Source organism: Corythoichthys intestinalis, chromosome 1, assembly GCF_030265065.1.
Source record: "Corythoichthys intestinalis isolate RoL2023-P3 chromosome 1, ASM3026506v1, whole genome shotgun sequence".
Lineage (NCBI taxonomy): Eukaryota > Metazoa > Chordata > Actinopteri > Syngnathiformes > Syngnathidae > Corythoichthys > Corythoichthys intestinalis.
Window position 1 is genome coordinate 43,367,049 of NC_080395.1, and position 27,826 is coordinate 43,394,874.

At 38.6% G+C, this 27,826-nt stretch overlaps 1 protein-coding gene and 1 long non-coding RNA gene across 4 annotated transcripts in view; one reads left to right on the plus strand and one right to left on the minus strand.

The window, feature by feature from the left end:
• Positions 1–26,640, minus strand: part of LOC130931560 (uncharacterized) — a 32,117-nt gene extending 5,477 nt beyond the window's left edge. Inside the window, exons 1-3 of the long non-coding RNA XR_009067255.1 lie at positions 26,557–26,640; positions 16,733–16,811; positions 13,551–13,727 (exon numbers count right to left, since the gene is read on the minus strand). This is a non-coding gene — a long non-coding RNA (uncharacterized LOC130931560). The remainder of the gene's footprint in view (positions 1–13,550; positions 13,728–16,732; positions 16,812–26,556) is intronic.
• Positions 1–27,826, plus strand: part of tcf12 (transcription factor 12) — a 169,037-nt gene that overhangs the window by 87,457 nt on the left and 53,754 nt on the right. For 2 of the 3 annotated variants that reach the window (XM_057860070.1, XM_057860150.1), the window contains exon 8: positions 4,644–4,696. In XM_057860070.1, the coding sequence (XP_057716053.1) occupies positions 4,644–4,696 (53 nt within the window). Of the gene's footprint in view, positions 1–4,643; positions 4,740–27,826 lie in introns of those variants that run through there. The other variant, XM_057860395.1, reaches the window with a different exon arrangement.

Genomic DNA, 27,826 nt, shown 5'->3' on the forward strand with positions numbered 1-27,826 from the left:
TGTTAATGGCAGGCAATGAGATACTATGGAAAAAGAAATATACCGTATTTTTCGGACTAAAAGTCGCACCTGAGTATAAGTCGCACCAGCCATAAAATGCCCAACGAAGAGGAAAAAAACATATAAGTCGCATTTTTGGGGGAAATTTACTAGATAAAATCCAACACATAGAACAGAGATGTCATCTTGAAAGGCAATTTAAAATAAAAATACAATGGAGAACAACATGCTGAATAAGTTTACAGTATGATAATGTTACATGATGCATGAACAACGAAATTCGAGCGTGGCCGGTATGTTAACCTAACATAGCTGTTAAGTTATTCAGATAGCATGTTCTTTATGCTATAGTTAACAGGTTTACCAAACCATCAGTGTAACTCCAAAACACCAAAATAACATGTGAAATGATATAATAATGTGTTAATAATTTCACACATAAGTCGCTTCAGAGTATAAGTCGCACCCTCAGCCAAACTATGAAAAAAAAAAAAAAACTTCAACTTATAGTCCGAAAAATACGGAATATATTTTGGTGTTATTGGGGGAGTATAGTTCGGTTTTTATTCATATAATTCTATCATTTCATCATATAATTTATAATTTTATTAATTGTACAAAAAAACAAAAATGAAGATCAACAATAATAAAAATATATACTGGTAGTCCTCTGGTTATGATGTCCTCGACCTACGATGTTTTGACTTTAGGGCGCCGTGCCTCATCTGCCATTTAGTCCGCAGCAACTATGTTTGCGCTTAGCTAGTGCATAGTGCTTGTCTGTGTTTCTGCCCCTGAAGTATCATTGTCTTTTTCACATTATGGCCCTCTAGAAGAAAGCTCAGTCTTCTAGCTATGTTGTTCCAGTCATAAGAAAAGCAATTACTATAGAAAGGAAGCTTTACACCATTAAATGACCCAAGAAAGGCGAGGGACACTGTCGAACAATGGTAAAAATATGCTGCTTTTAGACCAAAGTTAAACCATCGCGTGAAAACGCCTTGTTTATCGCTAAAAGCAGTTTTGTGTTCACAGTTGAGGTCTGCGAAACCAAACAACTACTGGTTCACGTAACGTAAAAATAAGGACTAATGTAACGAATCAGATTTCATGTATGCTTCAGTTTGTAACAGTGATGTGTTGAATATTGTGTTTTCTTGACTGGATCTAAATGCACCACACCTGGAGTGAGAGAGGGATGTGTGGTCAAATGGGCGCGAAGGTTGTTTTTACTTTTAGCTTCGTTTTCTTAGCTTCATATATATATATATATATACAGTTTTCATAGTAACTATTTTACGTAAATTTCTGCTTTAAAGTTTAAATCCAGTTTACGCGGAAATTTAGGTTACGTCGCCAGCATAAGAACGGAACTCTGTCGTAACCCAAGGACTCCCTCTACTGGTCCTTCTCAAAAAAAATTGCATTTTGTGATAAGTTCATTATTTTCTGTAATGTACTGATAAACATTACACTTTCATATATTTTAGATTCATTACACACAACTGAAGTAGTTCAAGCCTTTTATTGTTTTAATATTGATGATTTTTGGCAAAAAAGTCCAGAAAAACAAAAATCCCTATCTCAAAAAATTTGCATATCATGAAAAGGTACTCTAAAGAAGCTAACCATCTGAAACGACAAATTAACTCAAAAGCCCTGCGAAAGATTCCCGAGGTTTTTAAAAACTCACAGCTTCACAGCCTCATTACTCAAAACCGCAATCATGGGCAAGACTGCCGACCAGACTGCTGTCCAGAAGGCCATCATTGACACCCTCAAGCAAGAGGCTAAGACACAGAAAGATAGTTCTGATCTGTATGAAGGCACCTCAGTGGGAAGTCTGTGGGAAGGAAAAAGTATGGCAGGAAATGCTGCACAACCAAAAGAGGTGACCGCACACTGAGAAAGATTGTGGAGAAGGGCCAATTCCAGACCATGGGGGACCTGCAGAAACAGTGGACTGAGCCTGGAGTAGACACATCTAGAGCCACCATGCACAGGCGTGTGCTGGAAATGGGCTACAGGTGCCGCATTCCCCAGGTCAAATCACTTTGGAACCTATAACAGCGGCTGAAGCGCCTGACTTGGGCTACAGAGAAGCAGCACCGGACTGTTGCTCAGTGGTCCAAAGTACTTTTTTCAGATGAAAGCAAATTTTGGATGTCATTCGGAAATCAAGGTGCCAGAGTTTGGAGGAAGACTGGGGAAAAGGAAATTCCAAAATGCCTGAAGTCCAGTGTCAAGTACCCACAGTCAGTGATGGTCTGGGGTGCCATGTCAGCTGCTGGTGTTTTATCAAGGGCAGGGTCAATGCAGCTAGCTATCAGGAGATTTTGGAGCACTTCATGCTTCCATCTGCTGAAAAGCTTTATGGAAATGAAGATTTCATTTTTCAGCACGACCTGGCACCTGCTCACAGTGCCAAAATCACTGGTAAATGGCTTACTGACCATGGCATTACTGTGCTCATTTGGCCTGCCAACTCTCCTGACCTGAACCCCATAGAGAATCTGGGAGATATTGTGAAGAGGAAGTTGAGAGACACCAGTTCCAACACTGTGGATGAGCTTAAAGAGCATACGACACCAGAAAAAAAGTCTTAAATGGCATTATTATGTGAATTAGAATCATATTTTGAGACGATTCGACTATATACAACAATTTAGTAAAGCGCAGATGACGAGAAATTAGTCTTTTAATCTGCCGGTTAGCCACGCCTACAATTATAGGGCTTTAGCGTCCCCAACAGGTGGATGACGTCAGCGGTAGACTAGGCTCATCGGTTTTACTATTCAGCCCATTGAGGGGGAATTGTTCAGAACGAGGAAAACGCGACGAAGACAGCTGCAAAATGTCATTGTTTCAGTCTCTCTACTACCAATATTTTTACAGGATATTCTTTTTATCCAAGTATTTTTCCCCAATAGCTATATAAATGGCTTGAGAAGGACCAGTCAGCCCATCGAGGGGGAACTATTCACAATGAGGAAAACGCGACGAAGAGAGCGGCAAAATGTCATTGTTTCTGTCTCTTTACTTCAATATTTTTACAGGATATTCTTTTTACCCAAGTACTTTCCCCAATTGCTAAATAAATGGCATGGTCATGACAAATAACAATCTTGTGCTAACTGGAATATAAAATAATAAAAATCCATTTATTCAAGACGACATGGCAAAATTACTCCATAATGGTCAAAACAGTCGACTTTACCTTTACTGTCACACCTCCCGAACGATATTTTACGACACCTAAATCGGACATATGTCATTTCCCTTCCCCGGCTTCGGAGAATGTAAACAGACCAGAAGGAGCAACAGCTAGCCGACATGCTAACCCGAACCGAGGGATGTTTCAAAGTCTTCGAAGTGGAAAATCACACATAACTAGCCTGGATTATTTGACATGACGACCCGGTTGTCGAGTTTCTTTGCGGATCGGCAAACCGCCCGGCGGAGAGCAATTTACAGTTCGTTCGCTGAAGGAGGGTGGCTGGAATTGTAGTGCAGCTAACGTGCTAACAGCTAACTGCTAATGGGCATGAGGACAGCTTTTTACATGCCTATCAATGATCAAACGTAAGTAGTCCTTTATTTAAAGGAATTTTATAGTGTTTACTTTGTAATCACTGTATTCGTATTTGACATAATACAAAACAAGATATTTACTCACTTCCTTGTAAGTCCAATGGTCCCACAGTAAATATCCACGGTGAATGGGAACCTTTTGAAACTCCAAAAAGGCGCATACGCCTCTCCCGCATACAGAATGATTTTTCTGCAGCCGTTTGGCTGGCGTGATGCAAAAAATAAAAGTATTAATCCGCAAAATCAGCTGAATCCTTCGTCCTCATACACAACAGTACACTGTAGCATGAAGAGGACGTCTTCTACCGTACACGTCACAGCGCCCTCCTCCTCAATGCGAGACCGAAGCCGGAAGTCACTCATTTTCCTGGCGCGGGATTCAAAAAACTAAATAAATATAGCGATCGCTTCCACACACATCCAAGCGATCCATATCATTCAGGAGCATAAAATACCGCGTGTATTATGAAATAAACATGCTTTTTCGTGTCACAAGCACTTTAAGGCCGCTATCGAAGCATCCTGGGCCTCCATAACACCTCAGCAGTGCCACAGGCTGATTGCCTCCATGCCACGCTGCATTGAAGCTGTCATTTCTGCAAAAGGATTCCCGACCAAGTATTGAGTGCATAGCTGATATAAATAATTGAAGGTTGACTTTTTTTGTATTGGTTGGATGAAATATGCTAATTTTTTGAGATAGGGATTTTTGGGTTTTCTTGACTTTTTTGCCAAAATCATCAATATTAAATTATAATTGAGACATGGGGTCCACATACGTTGACATTGCATGTGGTTACGTTTGTTAAATTACCAAAAAGTGTCACTTGGCCTAAAAAGGGTTATTATTCATCCAGTCATCTTCTGTTCTGCTTATCCTAATAATACAAAATAACATTTACCAGTGTCACATCTTCTCTACGAAAATAAAAAACAATTGTATCCTTTATGGAGTGTTTTGCATTGGTGGTGAACTGTTTTGTTTGGAGTACGTTCATACCATCTAGTCTTTGTTTGTGAATGAATAAATGCACTTTCATCTCTCTCCATAGATCCTCTACAAACAAAAAAGGTTCGCAAGGTCCCTCCTGGCCTGCCTTCATCTGTGAGTGGAAGATCATCTACCTCTCATATAAATAGATTTCACAGTGAGCTCGCATCAGCACACACAAACACACACACATACACAAAGATCTGTGATACTCAGAAGGGCAACCTGTCAAGACTTGTACACAAAAAGAGCACTCTTGACATCATCTCCACAGTCTGTTCAATGGAGATTTGTTGCTTAGTTCCAATGTTTCTCTGTACTCACAAAGTTGTGGCATCTTATATTTGTTGTTAAACGCATTATTGTATGATTTGATGCTCAAAGCTGGTTTGTGTAGTTCTGTGTGTTCGCTTGCGTGTCGCACGGCTGCACTGGAGGTGATTGATTTTCAGCGGTGCCCTGTCACAGTCCAGCCTCCTCACAGTCTCTCCGGGGAGAAAGAGAGGCTGTCAGAGCGGATCCCCAGCTCTGGTCTTTTGATGTTTAATTAGTCATTACGTCGCTGAACAGGAGGACAGACAGAGATTAATAGCACAGAATATCTGAAAATTCTGCTGGTAATGATCCCAACGGAGCAGGAACCATTAGGATGCAGAGAAGTGTGGAGCTCAGCTTGCGTTCACTTACGCGGGGGGTGTTTGGAGTTCATTAATATGCGTAAATCACTAAGTCAGATGTTCTTTTTTAAAACCGTAGTGATTTGCCAAAGTTCTTTTTTTCGAGCATTAAATCCTTGCTTGAATTCCTTTAACTGGTTAAAGCCTGTTTAATAAGGAGCAACTGGTTTGCTAAAATCCAAACCTTTGTGAAACAATATTTTTTGTTTTGGTAAGGGATTCTGAGACCCAGAATCATCACCTCCACGAGCCGTTCTTCCAAGATCAAATGTGGAGCAGGCTGCGGAATATAAAAGGCTGACACTTGTTTTGTTTCTGGATTTGTATTTGAAAAGGAGTTTGTCAGAGCATGAGGGAAAGAAGGCGTCTGTGGCAGCGGCAAGGGCGCGTGCTGCCTTCTTCCTCTAAGTAAGTGATATATCTGAGGTCTTGTCAGACGAGGGAGTAGGAGGAGGGGGGTGCAGGCAAAGAACAGTTGCCTTGCGGGTTACATCTCTTTGTTGTGTAAATGGACGCTGGGCTTTTATTTGTCACTACTTAACACATGGGTGCAGGTGCACTTGTGTGACTCATAAGAGTACAATCAAGCAGTACAATGGCAGATACGGAGAAACAGTGACAGAGCATGGTATAAAATAGAGCTTTTTCTTGTCACTCAGCGCTAGTCAGGCGATAAAGCCGAGAGCTTGACGGGATTATCCCAGTTAGTCTTTGATCCCATTTAAGAGAAAAGAGATGGAAATGTTCAATAAAATTTTACATACATTGTTTGAAATATGAACAACATATATCTTGGATATATATGGATATATCTTCTTGGATAGGTTCATATAGGAGGTAGGGCTGGGCGATATGGCCTTAAGTACGTATCACGATAAATTGAGCAGATTTACCTCGATAACGATAAATGACGATAAATTCGGCCAAGCAGACTGATATATAATTTGAAAATTTGAATCAATGCATGGAATACAAATTAACAGTTTTTAGTTAAATTTATTTAACCAGCTTTCAATTTAACAATTGCACATGCAGTCTAAACATTAAGTATTTAAAAAAATCTTGTTAACAATAAGAATTCTAGTGTGAACATTTATAAAAGCTTGTATGACTTGAAAAATGTACAACATTATAAAAATCAATATGACGACTGTGCAAACATGTCATTCTAACACAAATGACTTGCAGCTTTAACAGTACACTTCAGACAACTTATTAGTAATGGCTGCTGTGACATAATTATTCAACACAAGTGTTTACGTCAAGGTTTCAGTTTTTTTTTTCCCTCCGAAACATTTTTAATACATGCACCCCCCACACAGACACAGCCAGATTAAGGCTGTATTGCTCTGATGCCAATGAAACATTTAAGGTTTTATGATGGCAAAATAAAGCAAACACATACAGAAAAATAGCTGTGGCCATTAAACTGTCATATTATATGACATGATGATTGCTACATGGAAGTCCGTGCCCAGTCCACTCATTAATTTCAGCCGTTTCGACAAGGTTAGACCCGCTGTCCGACTCTTTCACGTTCATTTGTAGCAGTTGTTAGCCGCTAGCGTTAGCCTGTGGCTTGGCTACCAGAAGAAAGCACTGAAAGCACCCTCCTGATATCGTGAGAACCAGGGAGGACAGCGGGTGAAAGCCCGTCTGGAACCCGCCAAGAGTTTACTTTATGTCGGGTGAAAGTTTGGCGGAGCTAATTTAAGCCCGACTCCATCCCGTTTACTTGTAGCGTTAGCAGCTAGCGTTAGCCTACCGGGCTTCTGTTTGATTGGCTTCCTGAAAACCACGTGACTCCATACGTAAGCACACTGTCTGCTTTCTTAAAGGGGAATGAACATAGCCGAACAAAACAGCGTCAAAGCGGGATAAAAAGACTATATTTAGAACCAGGGAGGACAGCGGGTGAAAGCCCGTCTGGAACCCGCCAAGAGTTTACTTTATGTCGGGTGAAAGTTTGGCGAAGCTAACTCAAGCCCGACTCCATCCCGTTTACTTGTAGTGTTAGCCGCTAGCGTTAGCCTACCAGGCTTTTGTTTGATTGGCTTCCTGAAAACCACATGACTCCATACGTAAGCACACTGTCTGCTTTCTTAAAGGGGAATGAACATAGCCGAACAACACAGCGTCAAAGCGGGATAAAAAGACTATATTTTCTTGTTTTATTAAATTACCGAATTTACCGACATGGTCAAAATTACGTCGGTCATCGTGAAGAATTTCGGTGACGGTAAATTTTCGGTTTACCGCCCTGCTCTAATAGGAGGTCACCTCTAGGAAGTGTACTGTGATGATGCCATGTCTAAGTGAACATAAATATCTTTGAATGGATCGTTTTCTATTCCACTACGCTACTTTGAAAACAAGAGGATTAGATTTGTATTGTTTACTATTGCGACCTTTCCCTCGCAAGCAAAACTGTGTTTTGGGTCACTGAGCATTGATTTTTGGGAAATAATTGATCAAGTCAGCTATTTTGTGTAACACCTAAATATCCCACAACAGCTGTACAAAATCATTTACTATGTGTAAACCAATGCACAACCAATGATATTTTTTTTCGTTTCTTTTTTTACTTTGTTTACTGCTAAACAATTCACGTTTTAGTGGTGTTGCCATAAGAAACAAATGTTCTTTTGTCATTTGAATGATATTAATGTACGTGTGTTATTAAGGCCTTAACTCATTCACTGCTATTGACAGTGATAGACATGAAATCCATTTTAACTTGGAGGGCTAACAGTAAATGATCACTAGCGCCGTCAGTAGCAGCGAAACAGTTAAAAGGAATGATAAGGTTTAGTATGAATGACATTCTTATAAAAGACAGTATTTAAGTATGCAAATTGCGTATCCCTTCGACCTGAAAATGGCCAATATACACAAAAAATGATACAGCTTATAGGTGCAGTCACTTTTTGATGTCAGTTATACTTACATACTAATGAAATCGATAACAGGTGCATGTTAGCCTATAATTAAAGATGCACCGATACCAGTAACGGCGAGGGGGGGGGGCTGATCCGGCCCGAAATGGTGGTATCGGTATTGGCGAGTACCAACAAAGAAGGCGCCGATACCATTTACCGTTCCAGTATTATGACACTTGACCGCAGCCTTTTTTTACTCCTGACGCTCACTACACTATCTGTTGTGTGATGACACGTGATCACTTTGCATGCCAAGCAGCTATCGCTACTGGCCTCCCCCAGACCAATGAGAGTGGGCCAATAGCTGCTCTTAACCAATGCCGGTGCAGCTTTTTTATATGTAGGAAAAACAAAACTACGAGAGGAAAATGTCGGCGGTCTGTAAATATTTCATTTTATAATCTCCGTCGAGTACAATGGGGGCATGCGAGATTTGCGGCCTGAAAGTTTTGGGAGGTGGAGTTAAATCGGCCAGTTTCAATACCTCGAACCTGATAAAACATATGAAGATGAAACGTGAACGAACACAAAGAGTTTGAGGCTACAACAGCAGCAAGTGCTACCAAGAGAAAGGGGGCTGGACCGGAGCAACGAACCCTGGTCAGGTTACCCCGTCTACTTTACTTTTATTGTCTTTTACTGAAAGAAATGCCGCAGTAATTTTGAGAACTGTTTCCAAAGTAGGGTTGCCACTAAAGCAGCAGCTATCGAAAATTTCAGTAATCGAGTAATCGAATGAAAATTCTATCGATTAATCTAGTAATCGGATAAAACAGATTTTTTTTTTTTTTTAGGTAAAGAGTAAATATAAATATACATGAGAAAACAAGACATTCCATCTAATATTGAACCATTTTCATTCAATCAATGTCTTTATTTTCGATGAACATTGTTCAAAACAGTCAACAATTGCATCTCAGGTGTACTCTCGGATCATCGAAGCACTGCCTCGCATCAAAGTCATCCGCCTTAGGTGCGCTATTTTCGGCTTGAACTCCTCGAGCTGAGTCTGATGGCTGGCTGGAGCCCTGGTGGCCATTATTCTTGCTTCATCATGCTTTTATGCCATTGGCGTAATCACCTGTCACTATGTTGGATCTTTGTGTCAGAATGATTCAATCAAAACTTTCTACTTTAAAAAAAAAGTGCTTTCAAAACTTTTACTTCTTCAAATAAAAAATGAGTTCAAAACTTTTTGCTCTCCAAAAAAGTGATACTTCAATTAAAAAAAAAAAAATATATATATATATATATATTTCAAATTTTTAAAAAAAATTCTAGAATTAGAATGAGAAGTGATTTTTCTTTTGAATTTTTTTTTTGTTTGAAGCAACTTATTTTTTTATTAAATAATAAAGGCCCAAATGCAAAACTACATTACTTCAATCAAAAAAGTTGTTTCAATCAAAAACCTTGACTTCAATCGAAAGAAAAAAATTAAATCAAAGAAAAAGATTTCAAATGCATTTTTTTTGAGTTTCAAATGTATTTTTGCATTCAAACACATTTTTTTTTGATTGAAGTGACTTTTTTTTATCAAAAATATATATTTTGATTGAAGCGACTTGTTTTTGATTGAAGCAACTTTTTTAAATTTTTTTTTATTGAATAATAAAGACACAAATCTACCTCTATAGAAACCCAGCCGCAAGGCTAACGTGATGTGAGCGAGTGACAGTGAGCGACATCTTATTAGCGCTGAGAATCTACTGCTTTAAGATGGCTGCTGTTTACTAATCCTGCCCAGTCTTTCATTTCGCATCTAGTTCTACATACGTAGATGGGATATCTATTAGACGCATCAGGCGCTACCTGCTACTACCGTAGCATGATGCAGGCGTCGGTTTTTTTTTTTTTTTTTGCTTTTCCTCTACGCATGTGACGTCAGCGTCATGTCCCGCATTAAAAGTAGTCCGGGCAAAATGTGATTCTTAGACCTGGCAAAATTAAACGATTCCTCGAGGTGCATAAAATTACTCGGACCAGTTTTTAAAATCGAGTTACTCGAGTTGCTCGAGTATTCGTTTCAGCTCTAAACCTTTCGAAAATATAAGTAAGGGACGCCCCCTTCGCGCCCAAAACCATACAGGTGACGAAAAAAAGGGACAGCCCCAAAACTCCTAAAATGCACAGAAATGCATCGATTTACACATATTCCGTATTGTTTCAATACGGAACGCAACTTTTAATTCCCAGTTCGGAACGATTCTTTATTTCAAAGGACGGGTGGCAAACGTATTCAAAAGTGCTGTAGAAGTAAGCAAAGTAAGCTAAGCTAAGTGGCTAAGTGTGTGTTACTGCTGCTGCTGGTGCACAGAGAGGGAGGCTAATAGAGAGACAGGATGCTGTGGTCAATTATTATTACCTATAATTTCATGAAAGCTGCACTGTTTGGCCTTTGAGAGCCAAAACTAAGGGTTTAAAAAGTTTATTCATTATTCATTCATTGTATTTTTACTTTCTTACTGTTAGGCTAGTATTATACAAGTTTTAATTTCCTAATTTAGCACTATTGTGCGACACGCACTAAACAAAGGTTTATTTAACTAATTTGTCACTCATACCAGGTATGCAATAAAAAGTTCAACTGGATTCACTTTATACAATAATATACTTGTGTATATATTAGACATGTGCCGGTATGAGATTTTGACGGTACGATAACCGTGAGCAAAAATACCGCGGTTCCACGGTATCACGGTATTGCAATTATAGCTCCAAAATGTGTTATTTTGAGATGTATGGGTTAAAAAAAAAAAAAAAAAAAATTTCCATTGAACAGGATTTTTTTTTCCAGAACATAGATGCAAATTGGAATATGAATGTATTGTTAAAATAAATAAATTATCAATAAAAAAAAACCCAAATATTTTAAATAAAATTAAAATATAATCTAGACTATACCCACAGCCACAGCTCAAGTTGCTCAAGTTTAGAGCAAGAACAAAATAATTTCTATAAAAAAAAAACTCTTCTGAATAAAATTTTTAAAAATTTATACTGCATAATTTTTTTTTTGAGGATTGAAAAGCTCAAGTGAAGTTTCGCCATTTTCAGCCACTGTGTCAACTCTAGTCTACATGATGTCATGCCTTTGTGTTAGAAAGAACAAAGAATTCAAAAGTTAAAAAGTTAGTTAAAAATGTATAAGTTAGTTAAAATGTAAATATTGTTGTGGAAAGGTTTCATCTAAAAAAATAATAATAATTGGGAGTGAGACCAGCGAACGTGGATTTGTGCTTAGCACAAGATCATCTTTCCTCAATTAACGATCTTTGATGCTATGCCTTTTTTTCCCCCTTCATTCAAGCGAATCAAGCTTGTTTTCTCACTGCGGCTGTAACACTCGACGAATGGAAAAATACAATTTTACAACGTTTTTAATGTATTCATTTTGTATATTCCGCTTACCACGATTTGAGAGCTCAATAAATTGAAGAAAAGAACGCCTTATGTTTGGAGTATTTGTTTAGGGTTTGCTGGCTGTTTAGCCGATAGTCACTTTCACACACAGCAACAAACGGGAGGGGGTGACCGCTGCCGCGCCACGCCACTTCTGGCTGCATTTTTGACACATGAAAAATGGCGAATACCGTACTACGGTCTGACGGAAAATTTTATTGGTTTTGAAACCGCGACGTTTTCACACCACAGTAAACCGTGAAACCGGTAACCGGCACATGTCTAGTATATATATGTCTGTATATACATTTCAAACAAAGTGGTATCGGTATTGGCCGATACTGCACAGCCAGGTATCGGAGCCAATAAATGGTATCGGTGCAACTTAAGTTATAATGGGTATCAATGACTTAATGAGAATGGGAGGGTAATTTGGGATACTCATATTTGATTGGCAAAAATAGTAAGGACATTGATGAAATGTCTGTCCCCATGTCAGGTGACCACTTCCTGGAAATTCTAGCTTTTAATAGACGTTCGAAGCATTTCCAGTCTCATAGAAATGCCCCCAAACCAACAGGAAGTGACCCAAGATCAACAGGAAGAGAGCCCATAAAGCCCCAAATTTTCCAGGGAGGGACCCAAAAGGAACTGGATGTCACCTTGAAGTGACGCAAGATCAACAGAAAGGGACCTCAGAAAGGCCCAAAATTGCCAAGAAGTGACTCAAAATGAACAGAATGTCACCTGGAAGTGACCCAGAATAATTAAATCATTACTCAAAGTAGAACCTAAATGAACAGCAAGTGACCAGAAATGAACAGAATGACCTAGGAATAGCCCAAAATCAACAGTAAGGCTAGGTTCATACAGCAGGTCTTATTGCACAATTCTGATTTTTTTCGGTGTACCCATTGAGACTGCCTTTGTCCTTTGAGCCCGTTCAAGTACCACGCATGCGCAGTAATTCGCAGTCCGGGATGCGCCGTGCAAACTGACCCGCATGAGCATCAAAACAAATGCTGGCTCAACGGCATTCTAGGGTGATCATATTTTGATTTCCAAAAAGAGGACACAAATAACAGCCATAAATAATCCCTGTTTAGACTTACATTTAAAGGTTATATGGATTGATAGCATGCACGCACTGTGCATATATGACGCACACATATACGGACAGTTTGCCCCGACTCTAAGCAATCGTGGCATATTTCTCATTTGGAGCACAGATAACCTTTTATTTTTTTTAATGACTGTTGTCAAGCTTGCCTCTTCCCTAAAAGCTGTGCTCGAGGTAGGTGCTAATGCGCAGCTCTATCGCTATCGTAGCGCCCTGTCTCTCTCGCCCTTTGCTGACGTAATTGCTGCATGAATTCCGATTTGGGGGACTTGACAGTTCACACCGCAGCCACATTCTGGAAAAATGTGGGCCAGATCAGATTTTAACCTCATATGAAAGTGACCTAGATCAGATTTGAAATGGTCCACTTTTTGCAACCTATCCCGTTCAGACCGTCAAGTTAATGCCTGACTTGAGTCATAAAAACACGAAAAAATCAGATTTGTGCATTAAGACCAGCGGTATGAACCTAGCCCGACCAGTAGAGCAAAGCATCCCAATGCAATTTATCGAGAATTTACATTATGTAGTTAATTTAATTTATTAATTTTTTTTTTTTTTTTTTTTTTTTTTTTTAAATAAAATCATTGTCCTTAGAGGCAGTGTTGCAAGTTTGGTCAATGTAAAAACAGTTCATTTTTTACAGCAACTGGTTAGTCTATCAATGGCAGCCAGGGAGTTGATTGTTTTAATGCTAGATTTTTATTTCAACATATAGCCATGGTTTATAAACTGCCCAAAAAGTGCAGATCTCTGAGCAGTGTAAAATGAAATACATATAGCTACAGAATTTCAATCCACAACAGGGCAAAAAGGGTTTTTAAAAATACCTTCATCTGCACGGACTAACAGGAAGCGCAGGCAAGCGAAGGCGGCATAAAGGTGCAAATGGGTACTTGTAGTGCAATTAGATGATTATCAGCCCAGGTCTGTGTTTGTGCTGCCGTCAACGACGCAGGAGGTAGCGAGCGGTGGCAGTGCTGAGGACTACTGAAGCGAAGGCGCACCTGAAGCCAGAGGCAGATGTGTGAAGAGCCTGCGGCATACCTGCAAAGCATGAATGCAACTGCAGATGCCACTGAAAGGTTTTGCTGGTGTAAGCAAGCGCGAAAGCCTCACCGGAGAGCTGAATAGATGCTTGATTAAAAATTAAAAAAAGAAAAGAAAAGAAAAATACACGCACTAACACAGTGCGTCCTATCATTTTGGTCTACTCCTAGGAATTTTTTAACAATTTATTTCTGAAATCCTACACTTTCCTGCCTGCTTGTCTTTGGTTTCTTGGCTCTAAGAATATATTCAGTTAAAAAGCAAGACAGTCATTGGAAGTTGCAGATCTAAGCATGATGTTTGTGTACACTTTATGATGAGCCTGAATCAAAATATTTACCAGAGCACATCCTTGTTGCATTTAGGGTTTGACACCGCCGTGCATCAGGACATGAAGGCTATCTGGACAGGACAGCTGGTGATTGCAAACAGTGAAATGTTCATGGGTTTTTTTCATCTTACACTGTATACAGACATCTCCTCTTTTTACCACGCACAAACTTTTCCTCCTGTGGTCCAGTATGTGTGACTGCGTACCCAAAGTGAGACTATTATTTTAGGAAGCAATTATGTCAGCTATTTTCTGGTCTCCATTGCTTGGAATAATGAATATTTGTAACAGTATGTGATACATAAGCAATTTAACTCATTGGCTTCTTGTTTTTGGCAGACCTTTTAGTTTTAGTCTGTCTTTTCGATAAAAGTCGTATTAATATTTTGTAATTTCTAAATTTGTTAGTCGTAGTCGAAGACTAAAAACATTTTTAGACAATAAAAATTTAACGGTTTTTGTCTTGGAAAAAAATAATCCGTATATCTACAGTGGTATGAAAAAGTATCTGAACCGTCTGGAAATTCTTGCATTTCTGCATAAAATCACCATCAAATGCGATCTATCTTTGTCTAAATCACACAGATGAAAAAAAAGTGTCTGCTTTAACTAAATCCACCCAAACCTCCATAGGTTTTCAAATTTTAATGAGTATAGTATGCAAATAATGACAGAAGGGGGAAAAAATAAGTAAGTGAACGATCACAGTTGATATTTTGTGGCCCACCCTTAGGCAGCAACCAGACGCTTCCTGTACTGCAGATCAGTCTGGGGCATCGATCAGGAATAATATTGGCCCATTCCTCTCTACAAAACAGCTGTAGTTTAGTCAGATTCCTGGGATGTCTGGTTTGAATCGCTGACTTTAGGTCATGCCACAGCATCTCAATGGGGTTCAAGTCTGGACTTTGACTTGGCCCTCCAGAACGTATATTTTATTCTTCTGAAACCATTCTTAAGTCAATTTACTTTGGTGTTTTGAATCATTGTCTTGTTGCAGCATCCATCCTCTTTTTAGCTTCAACCGTCTGACAGACGGCCTCAGGTTTTCCTGCAAAACATCCTGATGAACTTTGTCCAGGCCCTGAGGTAGCAAAGCAACCCCTAATCATGATGCTCCCTTCACCATGCTTCACGGTCGGGATGGGGTGTTGATGTTGGCGAGCTGTTTCAGTTTTCCTTCACACATGACGTTGCGTGTTACTCCCGAACAATTCAACCTGGTTTCATCATTTTGCCAAAACTTCTGTGAAGTGTCAAAGTGCCTTTTTGCGAACATTAAACGAGCAACAATGTTTTTTTTCTTTTTTTAGACAGCAATGGCTTCCTCCATGGAGTCCTCCCATTAACACCATTTTTGGCCATAGTTTTATATATAGTTGATGTGTGCACAGAGATATTAGACTGTGCCAGTGCTTTCTGTAAGTCTTTAGCAGACACTCGAGGGTTCTTTTTTTTTTACCTCTCTGAGTATTCTGCACTTAACTCTTGGTGTCATCCTTGGGAGAGAAGCAACAATGCTCCATTTGTAGACAACTTGTCTGACTGTCGATTGATGAACATCCAGACTTTTTGAGATGGTTTTGTATCCTTTCCTAGCTTTATACAAATCAACATTCCTCGATCGCAGGTGTTAAGACACCTCTTTTGACTGAGCCATGATGCACATCAGACAATGCTTCTCATCAAGATATCGACCAGGTGTGTGTTTTATAGTGGGCAGGGCAGCTTTAAACCACTCATCAGTGATTGGGCGCACACCTGACTTTAAAATGTTTGGTAAAAATTGGTTTCAATTGCTCTTTGTCTCCTTAGTCAGAGGGTTCACTTACTTATTTTCCCCCCTTCTGTCAATGTCTGCATGCTGTCCTCATTAAAATATTAAAACCTATCAATGTTTGGGTGGTTTTAGTTAAAGCAGACACTGGTTTTTTTTCACCTGTGTAGTTTTCACAAAGCTCAGATAATACCTGACGGTGATTTTATGCAGAAATGCGAAAAATTCCAAAAGTTTCAGATACTTTTTCATACCACTGTACTGTATGCTTGTCTTTTGCACCGTGTAGACTTTTTTTTTTTTTTTTTTTTTAAATCCAAGTCACGTGACCTGACGGCTAGGATACAGTCTGACAAACTACGCATGCAATAAGCAAAAGATGTAATGCGTTGTGAACATCTGACGGTAACCTCTTAGAATTTTCATCTCGTCAGACATAAACTGGCAAACGTCTCAAGACATGTATTAAGCTTGTTATTGTTACGTGATCGTCGTTTTAAGAAAAAAGATAAAAAATGTCAACGAAGCATTTTCATGATCTTCATCGTTATGGAAAACAACACTGCTTCCAGTTTAAATTGGTTTGATGTCTGGCGCCGTCACTAGCAGCCAATGAGTTAATTGGTCTTTGTAAAGCCAGTGCTGAGTTTGAAGGTCATAGCATGTTGTCATTGAGCAGACAGTCTGCTTTGCTGGGGGATGCTGATGGGCAGCTGCGTGGGCACCTGTCTGACCGGCGCATTGAGGAGAAATTCTGTCGCTCGTGGGGGAAAGTTGCATTTCGAGGATATTTATGGGAAGCAGCAAAGGCATAATGCTGATGTGTGTGCATGACAGTTTGTTTGTGTACATACCATTTTCCCCTCTACAATTCCCTGTCAGAAGCGTAGCGGCTTGATGTGACACTTCTTCCCAGCTTCAGTGGCGGTGCGGCTACGAAAGAAAAAAGAGAAAGTGGTGGGTTGAGATTCAGATCCCCTCGGGGACTTTTGCAAGTGAGACCTTGAGTGGGGATGACAAAAAAGATTGATGTTCGCTTTTGACAGATCACTCAGACACCCTTGTTTCGGAAAGATCTGAAATGTATACGCTGTATAAAAGGAGGTCTCCTCTTGGCTCTGATGATCCAGAAATGTTCCTTGCAGTGCTGTTTGGTGCTTGGCATTCAAAACACTTTTCTCCCCATTTACGTTACCTCAAAAGTGTAAAGACTAGAGATCAAAATATTATACTGCTACAGCAACATGATGCTTCCATTTCTAAGAGAGCTGTACAATGTCATTTTTAAAAAAAAAAAAATCACTCACAGTATGCCAGGATATAATTATAAGGTCTTGGTTGGATAAAATACATAGTAAATAAAGGACTGCCTTGGCACTTGACGGACATGTTAAGGAGGCAAAACAGTCAAATTTTTAACCTTACTGCATTTAATAAAAACACTGGACACTGTTCAATATCCTTTTTCCACTTTATTACTGGAGTCTAAAATACAGTATTGGCCCGAATACAAGACCGTGTTTTTTGCATTGAAATAAGACTGAAAAAGTGGGAGTCGTCTTATATTCGGGGTCTAGACATTATTCCCATTCACGACGCTAGATGGCGCCAGATATCATTGAAGCGAATGCTGAACTTCAGGAGTAATGTTCTGTCATGACAGATCTCAGCTACTCTCAAGTTTAACCAGTTTGCATTATTTTATTTCAATGTTTTTACTTATTCAGATTTGTTTCAAGACTACAGTTAGTTAGACCCCACTTTGATGCTTAATGCAGTTATTGCAATTTAGTTGTTTTATCACAATAGATTGGTTTATTTACATTTCAAAAACCAGAAGCCATTTAAGATTTGAATGAGGCAAAATAACATGCTTTTTCTGTCAAATATATTGTTATAATCATTTGTTTCAGATGTACTGTAATTGTCTTTTTTTCAAACTTGAGTCTTGAAAAAGAGGGGGGTCGTCTTATAATCAGGGCCGTCTTATATTCGGGCCAATACGATACAATACAATACAATACAATACAATACAATACGGGCTATAAGCCGTTAGCCCATTATGGTTACTACTTACTTCTGTTACAAATTGTAATATATACTATATACAATTCTTTTTCTCTACCCCCCCCCCCCCCCATCCCTCACTCTGTGTGAGCCATGTAGCACTAGGTCACCTCAGGATTAAAAGATCTATAGATTTTTAAACAATAAGATGTCAAAATAATTAGGTTAGATGCGTTTATTGTATGTAAGCCAGTGCTGTGCGATACAATACAATACGGCCATAGAATGTCTACGATCTCGACAGTCCTCCTCCGACAGTCTGTATAAGTTAAGTTCATTCATTCATTCATTTTCCATGCCGCTTATTCCTCACGAGGTTATTAATTATTATTGTGGTAACATCGCCAAATAATCGCCAGCCTTGTCTGGTATTTATTCATTTACTTCAGAACTTGTGCAACAAAGCATGCCTACTGTCCCCCGTAGCTGAACATGAAAAGTGAAAGTAAAATGTCCTCTCTCACTCTGTCAAGTCAGCCACGCGTTGCATTCAGGTACACCACGCAGTTCACATACGCCACATTAGAACCCGATTCGTTACATTTTTACAGGTTTTATTATTATCATTACTGTTATTCCAATTTTTATTCGTCATGTATGTTTTTTTCCTATGTGTAATTGCTAGTACCAGCAGCTTTTATTAAGGGTTTAGTGTAGGTTTTCGGGCTGTGGAACGAATTAATGGAATTATAATATATTCTTATGGGAAAATCCTGCTCGACATATGACCATTTCGACTTACAAACAAGGTCCTGGAACGAATTAACTTCGTATGTAGAGATACTGCTCTACTTGCATTTTAGGTCTGTAAATTCCTGTTGATTTTTATGTATCTGCAGGTCATTTCCTGTTGATTTAGGGTCACTTCCTGTCCCTTAGGCTTTATTCCTATGCTTTTGCACAGGTTTGACATAAACATTAGGGGCGAAATTAAAAGGGAGTATGCGTGAATTTTTAGATTGTCTTCAAGTTGGAGAGTGTGAGCATGTGAACGTAAAAAATATAAATTTTACATGTGGGGAGCTTTGCTATGCAATGATTTGCAGTAGTTCAAATAAAGTCACTATGTAATGCAAACATGAGGACACGCATTGTGCATGCTCTTCTAAAATGTCAGGGTCATGAAATGCGATTTTGGAAGGTGTTTGCAGGTGATAAAATTATAAAATTGGCCCGTGCAGCTGACTGTGTTCCAGGCTTTGCCCTGACCCCAGTTAGCAGGCTCCCTTGGGATGGCTTCATCAGATGGCAGATTAGATAGACGCCGCTGGCTTGACTGGGATGATGCTGAACAGTTGCCGCCGCCTCTGCGATCATGCGCTTAGTGTTTGCCTTTGTTTGGATTGCTGAAATGTACCACTGACATTAGAGTCAGGAGATAATGGAACAGGCAAACAAGCCAGAGGCCTGACTCTTTCATCTGCGACTAAAGCATGGAAGTAAAAGAACAAAAGGTCTGAAAATAATGCACAGATTAAAATCATTACACACGAGCCAACCTGTTGCAAATGAATAAAGCCTGACTTTACGACATTAATACAAACCTTGACTTCAGATTGCTAGCAGGCTCAAGGATGCACAGCCCGACCAGTCGCAAAGGTGGGGCTTGTTATTCTAATATAGTCAATGTTTGCCTGCTATGACATGTAAAGCTTATGAATGGTTGTGTTGGCTGTTAAAGAGCATACGACACCAGAAAAAAAGTCTTAAATGGCATTATTATGTGAATTAGAATCATATTTTGAGACGATTCGACCATATACAACAATTTAGCAAAGCGCAGATGACGAGAAATTAGTCTTTTAATCTGCCGGTTAGCCACGCCTACAATTATAGGGCTTTAGCGTCCCCAACAGGTGGATGACGTCAGCGGTAGACTAGGCTCATCGGTTTTACTATTCAGCCCATTGAGGGGGAATTGTTCAGAACGAGGAAAACGAGACGAAGAGAGCTGCAAAATGTCATTGTTTCAGTCTCTCTACTCCCAATATTTTTACAGGATATTCTTTTTATCCAAGTATTTTCCCCAATAGCTATATAAATGGCTTGAGAAGGACCAGTCAGCCCGTCGAGGGGGAACTATTCACAATGAGGAAAACGCGACGAAGAGAGCGGCAAAATGTCATTGTTTCTGTCTCTTTACTTCAATATTTTTACAGGATATTCTTTTTATCCAAGTATTTTTCCCCAATAGCTATATAAATGGCTTGAGAAGGACCAGTCAGCCTGTCGAGGGGGAACTATTCACAATGAGGAAAACGCGACGAAGAGAGCGGCAAAATGTCATTGTTTCTGTCTCTTTACTTCAATATTTTTACAGGATATTCTTTTTACCCAAGTACTTTCCCCAATTGCTAAATAAATGGCATGGTCATGACAAATAACTTGTGCTAAATGGAATATAAAATAATAAAAATCCATTTATTCAAGACGACATGGCAAAATTACTCCATAATGGTCAAAACAGTCGACTTTACCTTTACTGTCACACCTGCCGAACGATATTTTATGACACCTAAATCGGACATATGTCATTTCCCTTCCCCGGCTTCGGAGAATGTAAACAGACCAGAAGGAGTGACAGCTAGCCGACATGCTAACCCGAACCGAGGGATGTTTCAAAGTCTTCGAAATGGAAAATCACACATAACTAGCCTGGATTATTTGACATGACGACCCGGTTGTCGAGTTTCTTTGCGGATCGGCAAACCGCCCGGCGGAGAGCAATTTACAGTTCGTTCCCTGGAGGAGGGTGGCTGGAATTGTTGTGTAGCTAACGTGCTAACAGCTAACGGCTAATGAGCGTGAGGATAGCTTTTTACATGCTTACCAATGATCAAACGTAAGTAGTCCTTTATTTAAAGGAATTTTATAGTGTTTACTTTGTAATCACTGTATTCGTATTTGACATAATACAAAACAAGATGTTTACTCACTTCCTTGTAAGTCCAATGGTCCCACAGTAAATATCCACGGTGAATGGGAACCTTTTGAAACTCCAAAAAGGCGCATACGCCTCTCCCGCATACAGAATGATTTTTCTGCAGCCGTTTGGCTGGCGTGATGCAAAAAATAAAAGTATTAATCCGCAAAATCAGCTGAATCCTTCGGCCTCATACACAACAGTACACTGTAGCGTGAAGAGGACGTCTTCTACCGTACACGTCACAGCGCCCTCCTCCTCAATGCGAGACCGAAGCCGGAAGTCACTCATTTTCCTGGCGCGGGATTCAAAAAACTAAATAAATATAGCGATCGCTTCCACACACATCCAAGCGGTCCATATCATTCAGGAGCATAAAATACCGCGTTTATTATGAAATAAACATGCTTTTTCGTGTCACAAGCACTTTAAAGCTTCAGTTAAGCTTCAAGCGTACTTGGAAGGTGTTGTTGAAAGTCCAGCTGAGGAAAAATGACAGTGTGCGGGCATTTGTATGTTTGAGTTAATCCATTCTCAAAGTAGTAGTCGAGAATCTACAATATATCCAGGACACTGGACAAATTCAAAAAATATCAGGGCTGTCAAAATTATCGCATTAACGAGCGGTAATTAAAATTTTTAATTAATCACGTTAAAATATTTGAAGCAATTAACGCACATGCCCCACTCAGATTAAAATGACAGCACAGTGAAATGTGTACTTGTTGTGTTTTTTGGAGTTTTGTCGCCCTCTGCTGGCGCTTGGGTGCGACTGATTTTATAGGCTTCAGCACCCATGAGCATTGTGTAAGTAATTATTGGCATCAACAATGGCGGGCTACTAGTTTATTTTTTGATTGAAAATTTTATTAAAACGAAAACATTAAGAGGGGTTTTAATATAAAAATTCTATAACTTGTCCTAACATTTATCTTTTAATGGCAAATGGCAAATGGTGTTATACTTATATAGCGCTTTTCCACCTTTCAAGGCGCTCAAATTTAAGAACTACAAATCTTTCTATCCATGGATCGCTTTAACAGAATGTTAATAATGGTAATGCTATCTTGTTGATTTATTGTTATAATAAATACAGTACTTATGTACCGTTTGTTGGATGTATATATCCATCTTGTGTCTTATCTTTCCATTCCAATAATAATTTACAGAAAATTATGGCATATTTTATAGATGGTTTGAATTGCGATTAATTACGATTAATTTTTAAGCTGTAATTAAATTGATTAAAAATTTTAATCGTTTGAGACCCCTTAAAAAAAATATATATGCTCAAATTTCCGCAGAGAAATAATAGAAATATAAATTATGTTGGAGTTGTATTGTGGTTTGAGGAACGTCAAATAGTATGCCATTAGGGATGGGAATCGAAATCCGATTCCAATTCTGGACCGGTTCCTAGTGTTTCGAGGCCTCGACATCACAATGAAAAAGCCTTAACGATCCCTTGACGTGACGTGTCTTGTTGTACAGACGCATCAAACTAGCAAGAACCACTCGCTCCAAAGTTTGGCTACACTTCACCAGGAAAGAGGGTGAAAATGAAAGGTTACGATGGTTTAGCAAGAGCATTGCAGCCGTAAACATAACAATGACAGCACGTTGGTTCAAACGCTTGAAAGTGTGTCTTCACTTTACGAGAAAAAAATACAACAAAGCGACTTGCAGTCATTGCAAGGTGGAGATAATTGCATCGGGAGGGAATACGACTGCAATGTCCTCACCGAGACGCTAAGGCTCAGTCCTGGCTATACAGCTAGCTAAACTCCCAAATGACGATACAGAAGACGTTGGTATAATTTGCTGACTTTATTCAACCATCACTTGAAGAGTGAAACTAAAAATAGAAATGAAACAAATCAATTTCTTCCCCAATAACAAACAGGTTTGCATCAACGTAAATCAGCGATGATTAGCTGCTAATACATTAATAACACAAACTGTTAGCATGCGTTCGCTAGCATTAGCACATCGTTCAAACCACTACACAACTGGATTTAAGTGTCCGATCGCGAGTGGAAACAACAACAGCACAAAAGATGATACATACAGGCGTTGCTTTTGTAGATATTTTACAAACATTAACAAAGAACGTAGGCTCGTAGCAGTGTTTCCCTCTCTCACTAACTCGCTCACTTGCTTGGATGCGGCACTTCTTCGCATGTAAGCGCGCTCCATTTGAGCGTGAAAGCACCATTAAAAACTAAAAGGCATGCATTTCAATATAATGGTAAATAATACACTATAACACAGGGGCTCGTGGGCCGGCCCCCTGAACAATACGAGAGAGCATTTTGAATATTTTTTTTCCCTCAATAGTGTTATTTATTTCCTTGCCTTTTTCTGTGACGAACTCAGAGAGGGTTATTTGGTTATTATCTATTTAATTAATAGTGTTATTATTATTTATTATACTGTATTATATTATACTATATTATCATTTTTATTTTATTTACTCTTGTTCCGTGAAGAATCCAGAAAGGGTTATTTGATTGTGGCTTTCTGAAAAACATTTTTTTACATTTAGGCACTCTTGCAATCGTCACACGTTTCCTGTTACAACAGAGAAAGGAAAAGTTATGTGGCCCTCAAGTTTGGGGACCCCTGCTTTAACACATATTGCCAAAGGCAGAACAACGACCTTTATGCCAATATATACCAATATTTTTTATTTCTATTAGAAAAATGTTTCAGTAAAATGTTACACATTCTTGAGCATTTGCCACTTACTGCCACAGTTAACATTGAGGCTTTGGGCCTCTTTTGAGTTTGTAAGGTTGTGACTTCTGATTAAACAAATTCGATGCCAATCAAAATGTTTGTTCTTTCCCCCCAAATTAGAATCGATAAGAGAATCGATAAAGAATCGAATTGTTAAGCAATATCGATAATGGAATCGGAATCGTCAAAATCGTATCAATTCCCATCCCTAAATGCCATAAAACTAAAGTACTATATTTTTGTGTATGCTGATGTTTAAACGCTGCTGTTTCACACTACTTAAGACACTTCTTTTTGGACAAATTATAAAGTTGGAATTTATCCGATTTTAATTACATAGTTGTGACTAGGGCTTTGCGATCTGGCCAAAAATTATTCACTTTTTTTCCTTTCATATCGTCCGATCTTGATTCTTTCCTCAATTTAAAAAAAAAAAAAAAAAACATGTTTTTTATGTTATTTATTTATTACTAACCCTTTTGATGGAGCTATATGTCCAATGTATTTTGACTGGGAGGAACGAATGAACATTCATTCATCCAATGATTTAAATGTAAATTCAGAAATCAAAGGGTTAAACTATAGTAAAATAAAATGTCTACATCAATCTTGAACTGGAAACAAGTGCAAAGTATGATCTTGTCCTCCGGTAGGCTCGGAAAGAAGATAGTTACTCTAAAAGCTGTCAAGGTCCACTGGGTCTTTTCTTTAATAAGCAATGTCACTCATTCCCCTTGACTCTTGTCTTTTCTGCGGGCACCAATGTTTCTACGACCTTGCTGATGCAGCCAGAACTGAATACTGAATTAGGATAATTTTTAATTCCGCTGAAACTAATCCTCGAAATGCTATTCCCTGCTCTCACAGTATGTTTCACAATTGAACCTTCATTGCCATTTTGTCTTCTTCTAATTCACCTAATTTTTTTGTTGTATTCTACTTGGATAACTCTAAAAACATTACTGTTAGAGCTTTTACTCCTGTGATATCTGTAGTTTTCGACGACACTTAAAATATTATACACTTTATTATGGTGTAAGCAGAATAGCCCCACTCAATTATCTATAATTCTTGAAGCTTGAAAGTTAACAATAGGAAAAAATTCAATGTGTACTGTGAAAGTATTCAAGAAAAAAAATGCAAGCAGTTACTCATTACCTAAAAAAGATTGGTATGAATGTTTAGAGAAATAAAGCAAATTGAGGACTATTTTCCTCAGGCTTTTCCTCCAAAATGCTGTCTGACAGGAAGTCTGGCAGTCACCACACAATCACAAGATGACTTTTGGGAGTCTCGACTGGGCAGCTGCAGCTCAGTTGCGTCCAAAGTGAACAATGATTCTCAATATATGATTTGAAGGCCAGCAGCTGATTGTTTGACAGGCAGAGACACAGAATGAAGGAACTTATAATACTTAGTTTTTTCATTTTCAGGCTCGAACAATTCTTATCATCAACGCTGATTAATCGAGGATGTCATTTATATATATATATATATATATATATATATATATATATATATATATATATTTTTTTTTGTGTTAATTCGCTCCGCGTGTTTCTGCCTCAAAGCACTAGACCACTCATTTTCTCCGCAGTCCTAAATTGCCGTGGCCCCACCCTCGGACTCATTAAATTCAAATACATTTATGGCCTCGCCAACAGTCGGAAGTTTTCAATTCAATTCAATTCAGTTTTATTTGTATAGCCCTAGATCACAAAAATGTTGTCTCAAAGGGCTTTGCAGAGGCAATATAATACACAATCAGAAACAGCAAACAAAGCAACAAAGATGAATAAATAAATTCAAGTCCTGGGTATCCCCCATCCTTAGACCCTCCATGGGAATTAGCAGGTAAAACCCTTAACAAAAAATCATGTAACACGACTATGCGGTTGTTACAATATGCAACAAGTATTAGTTAAAAACAAAAAAGATACAGGAGAAGGGAATTCTTTGCACTTGTGATGTAACCTGCATATGTATAATGTGGTATAAAGTTTTAATCAATCCGTTTTAATGGAACACTACAGAAATCTGAGAATTTCTACTGTTCAACGCTAGAGGTTTCTGGCGCTTCAAGTTAACTCTTTATATGGCACTCATTCTACTCAGTGACTGCAATTGGGATGGTAGCCATCCAATCCGTTATGACTGAGTGGGTCAGAATGGAGTGGACATCTCGCGATCATTCACAGCGAGCCCTTCCAGTTTAAATGCATTGAACATCTATTGTTGTCAATAGTAGGGGATGATTTGAACACTGTGAGGGAAAAAAAAAAAAAAATCAATATTTGAGTGTCATTGGGGGCCATAAATGTTACATTTTCTGGTTTCTTTGTAGAGAATTACAGTATCTCTGTATTTAAATAATGATGAATAATTAAAACTATACATGATTATAATTGAGACTTCACATGATGGGCCTTGCCGGCTGCACCTGTACTATACCAAATTTAACAAAATATTCACTTAGGGTGAAATTCTGGGTGAAACAAGGTCTCTAAATAATTAATAATACATTAATTATGATTAATCAATTTATGGTTGCACCTTTAGTTGAAACCAAAACCTGTAGTTCACTGTATTACCTTATATTATTATATCATATACAGTGGGGCAAATAAGTATTAGTCAGTCACTAATTGTGCAATTTCTCCTACTTGAAAATATTAGAGAGGCCTGTATTTGTCAACATGGGTAAACCTCAACCATGAGAGACGGAATGTGGGGGAGGGGGGGGGGAATCACATTGTTTGAGTTTTATAGAATTTATTTGCAAATCATGGTGGAAAATAAGTATTTGGTCAATACCAAAGGTTTATCTCAATACTTTGTTATGTACCCTTTGTTGGCAATAACAGAGGCCAAACATTTTCTGTAATGATAATACTAATAATACTAACACTACTACTAATAATAACTGTAATAATAAATGTAACATTTTACCTATTGCAGATTCAGTCTTCCCAGCCTGGTGCAGGACTACGATTTTGTCTCTGTTGTCCCTCGACAGCTCTTTGGTCATGGCCATACTGGAGTTTGGAGTGTGGAGTGGACAGGTGTCTTTTATAACGATAATGAGTTAAAACAGGTGCCATTAATACAGGTAACGAGTGGAGCCTCGTTAGGCCTCTTTAGAAGAAGTTAGACCTCTTTGACAGCCAGAAATCCTGCTTGTTTGTAGGTGACCAAATACTTATTTTGCACTCTAATTTGGAAATAAATTCTTTAAAAATCAAACAATGTGATTTTCTGTTTTTTTCCACATTCTGTCTCTCATGGTTGAGGTTTACCCATGTTGACAATTACAAGCTTCTCTAATCTTTTCAAGTAGGAGAACTTGCACAATTGGTGGTTGACTAAATACTTATTTGGCCACTGTATTTAAAAAAAAAAAAAAAAACTTTTCCTGATGATTTTTCAAATTGTTAGTCTGTACATTACCCATTTGTTGTCATATCTATGGCTATAGAATTTATTCAAGTTGTCCGATATTATTGGGTAGCCAATATTCTCGGCTGCTAAAAGCATTTTAAAGTGATATTGGAAAATATTGACATCTGTTTTTCATTATCTGTTTTGGCTAAATATGCATGTTGCCTTCAAAATGAATGTAGTAGTCTTCAGCCTTTGTACAAGGGCTATTCACAGTTTGAACAGCAATTATGCTTATTGAGCATTAGATGTCTTCAAAAAGATGCTTGGGATTAGTTATGTGAGCATTATCATTATTAAAGCATCCAATGGGGCATCACAATACCATTAGCCATAATATGTTAAGTCCACGACCGCATATATCGGTATTGGTTTGATATCGATATCGAATTTTGGAGTTAGACAATATTGGTTAGTGGTTAAAAAGTAATTATCGGACAACTCTAGAATTTATTTACCTATCAACATTAGGCTATTGTACAATAGGAAGAAACCAAAATTTACATGCATTTTTGGGAGGGCGGCTAATATCCCCAAGTGTACCCCCCAGCTCCCCTAAGTAAGCCCTCCATAATTAGAACCAGAGCTTCTTACAGGAAACAATCTTCCTGTCTGGTGACATCATCTCTAAATCCATAGCTAAGAGTGAGATGATCTCAGAGTGTGGATTTGCTCATTGTTTTTGCAACAGCTAAACAAATTCCAAGAAAAGCACGCCGCTGTGACTCGTGTGTCTTTCCAGAGGGTAGCGCGTGCAGGTTTTTTTTCACTTCGTCACGGT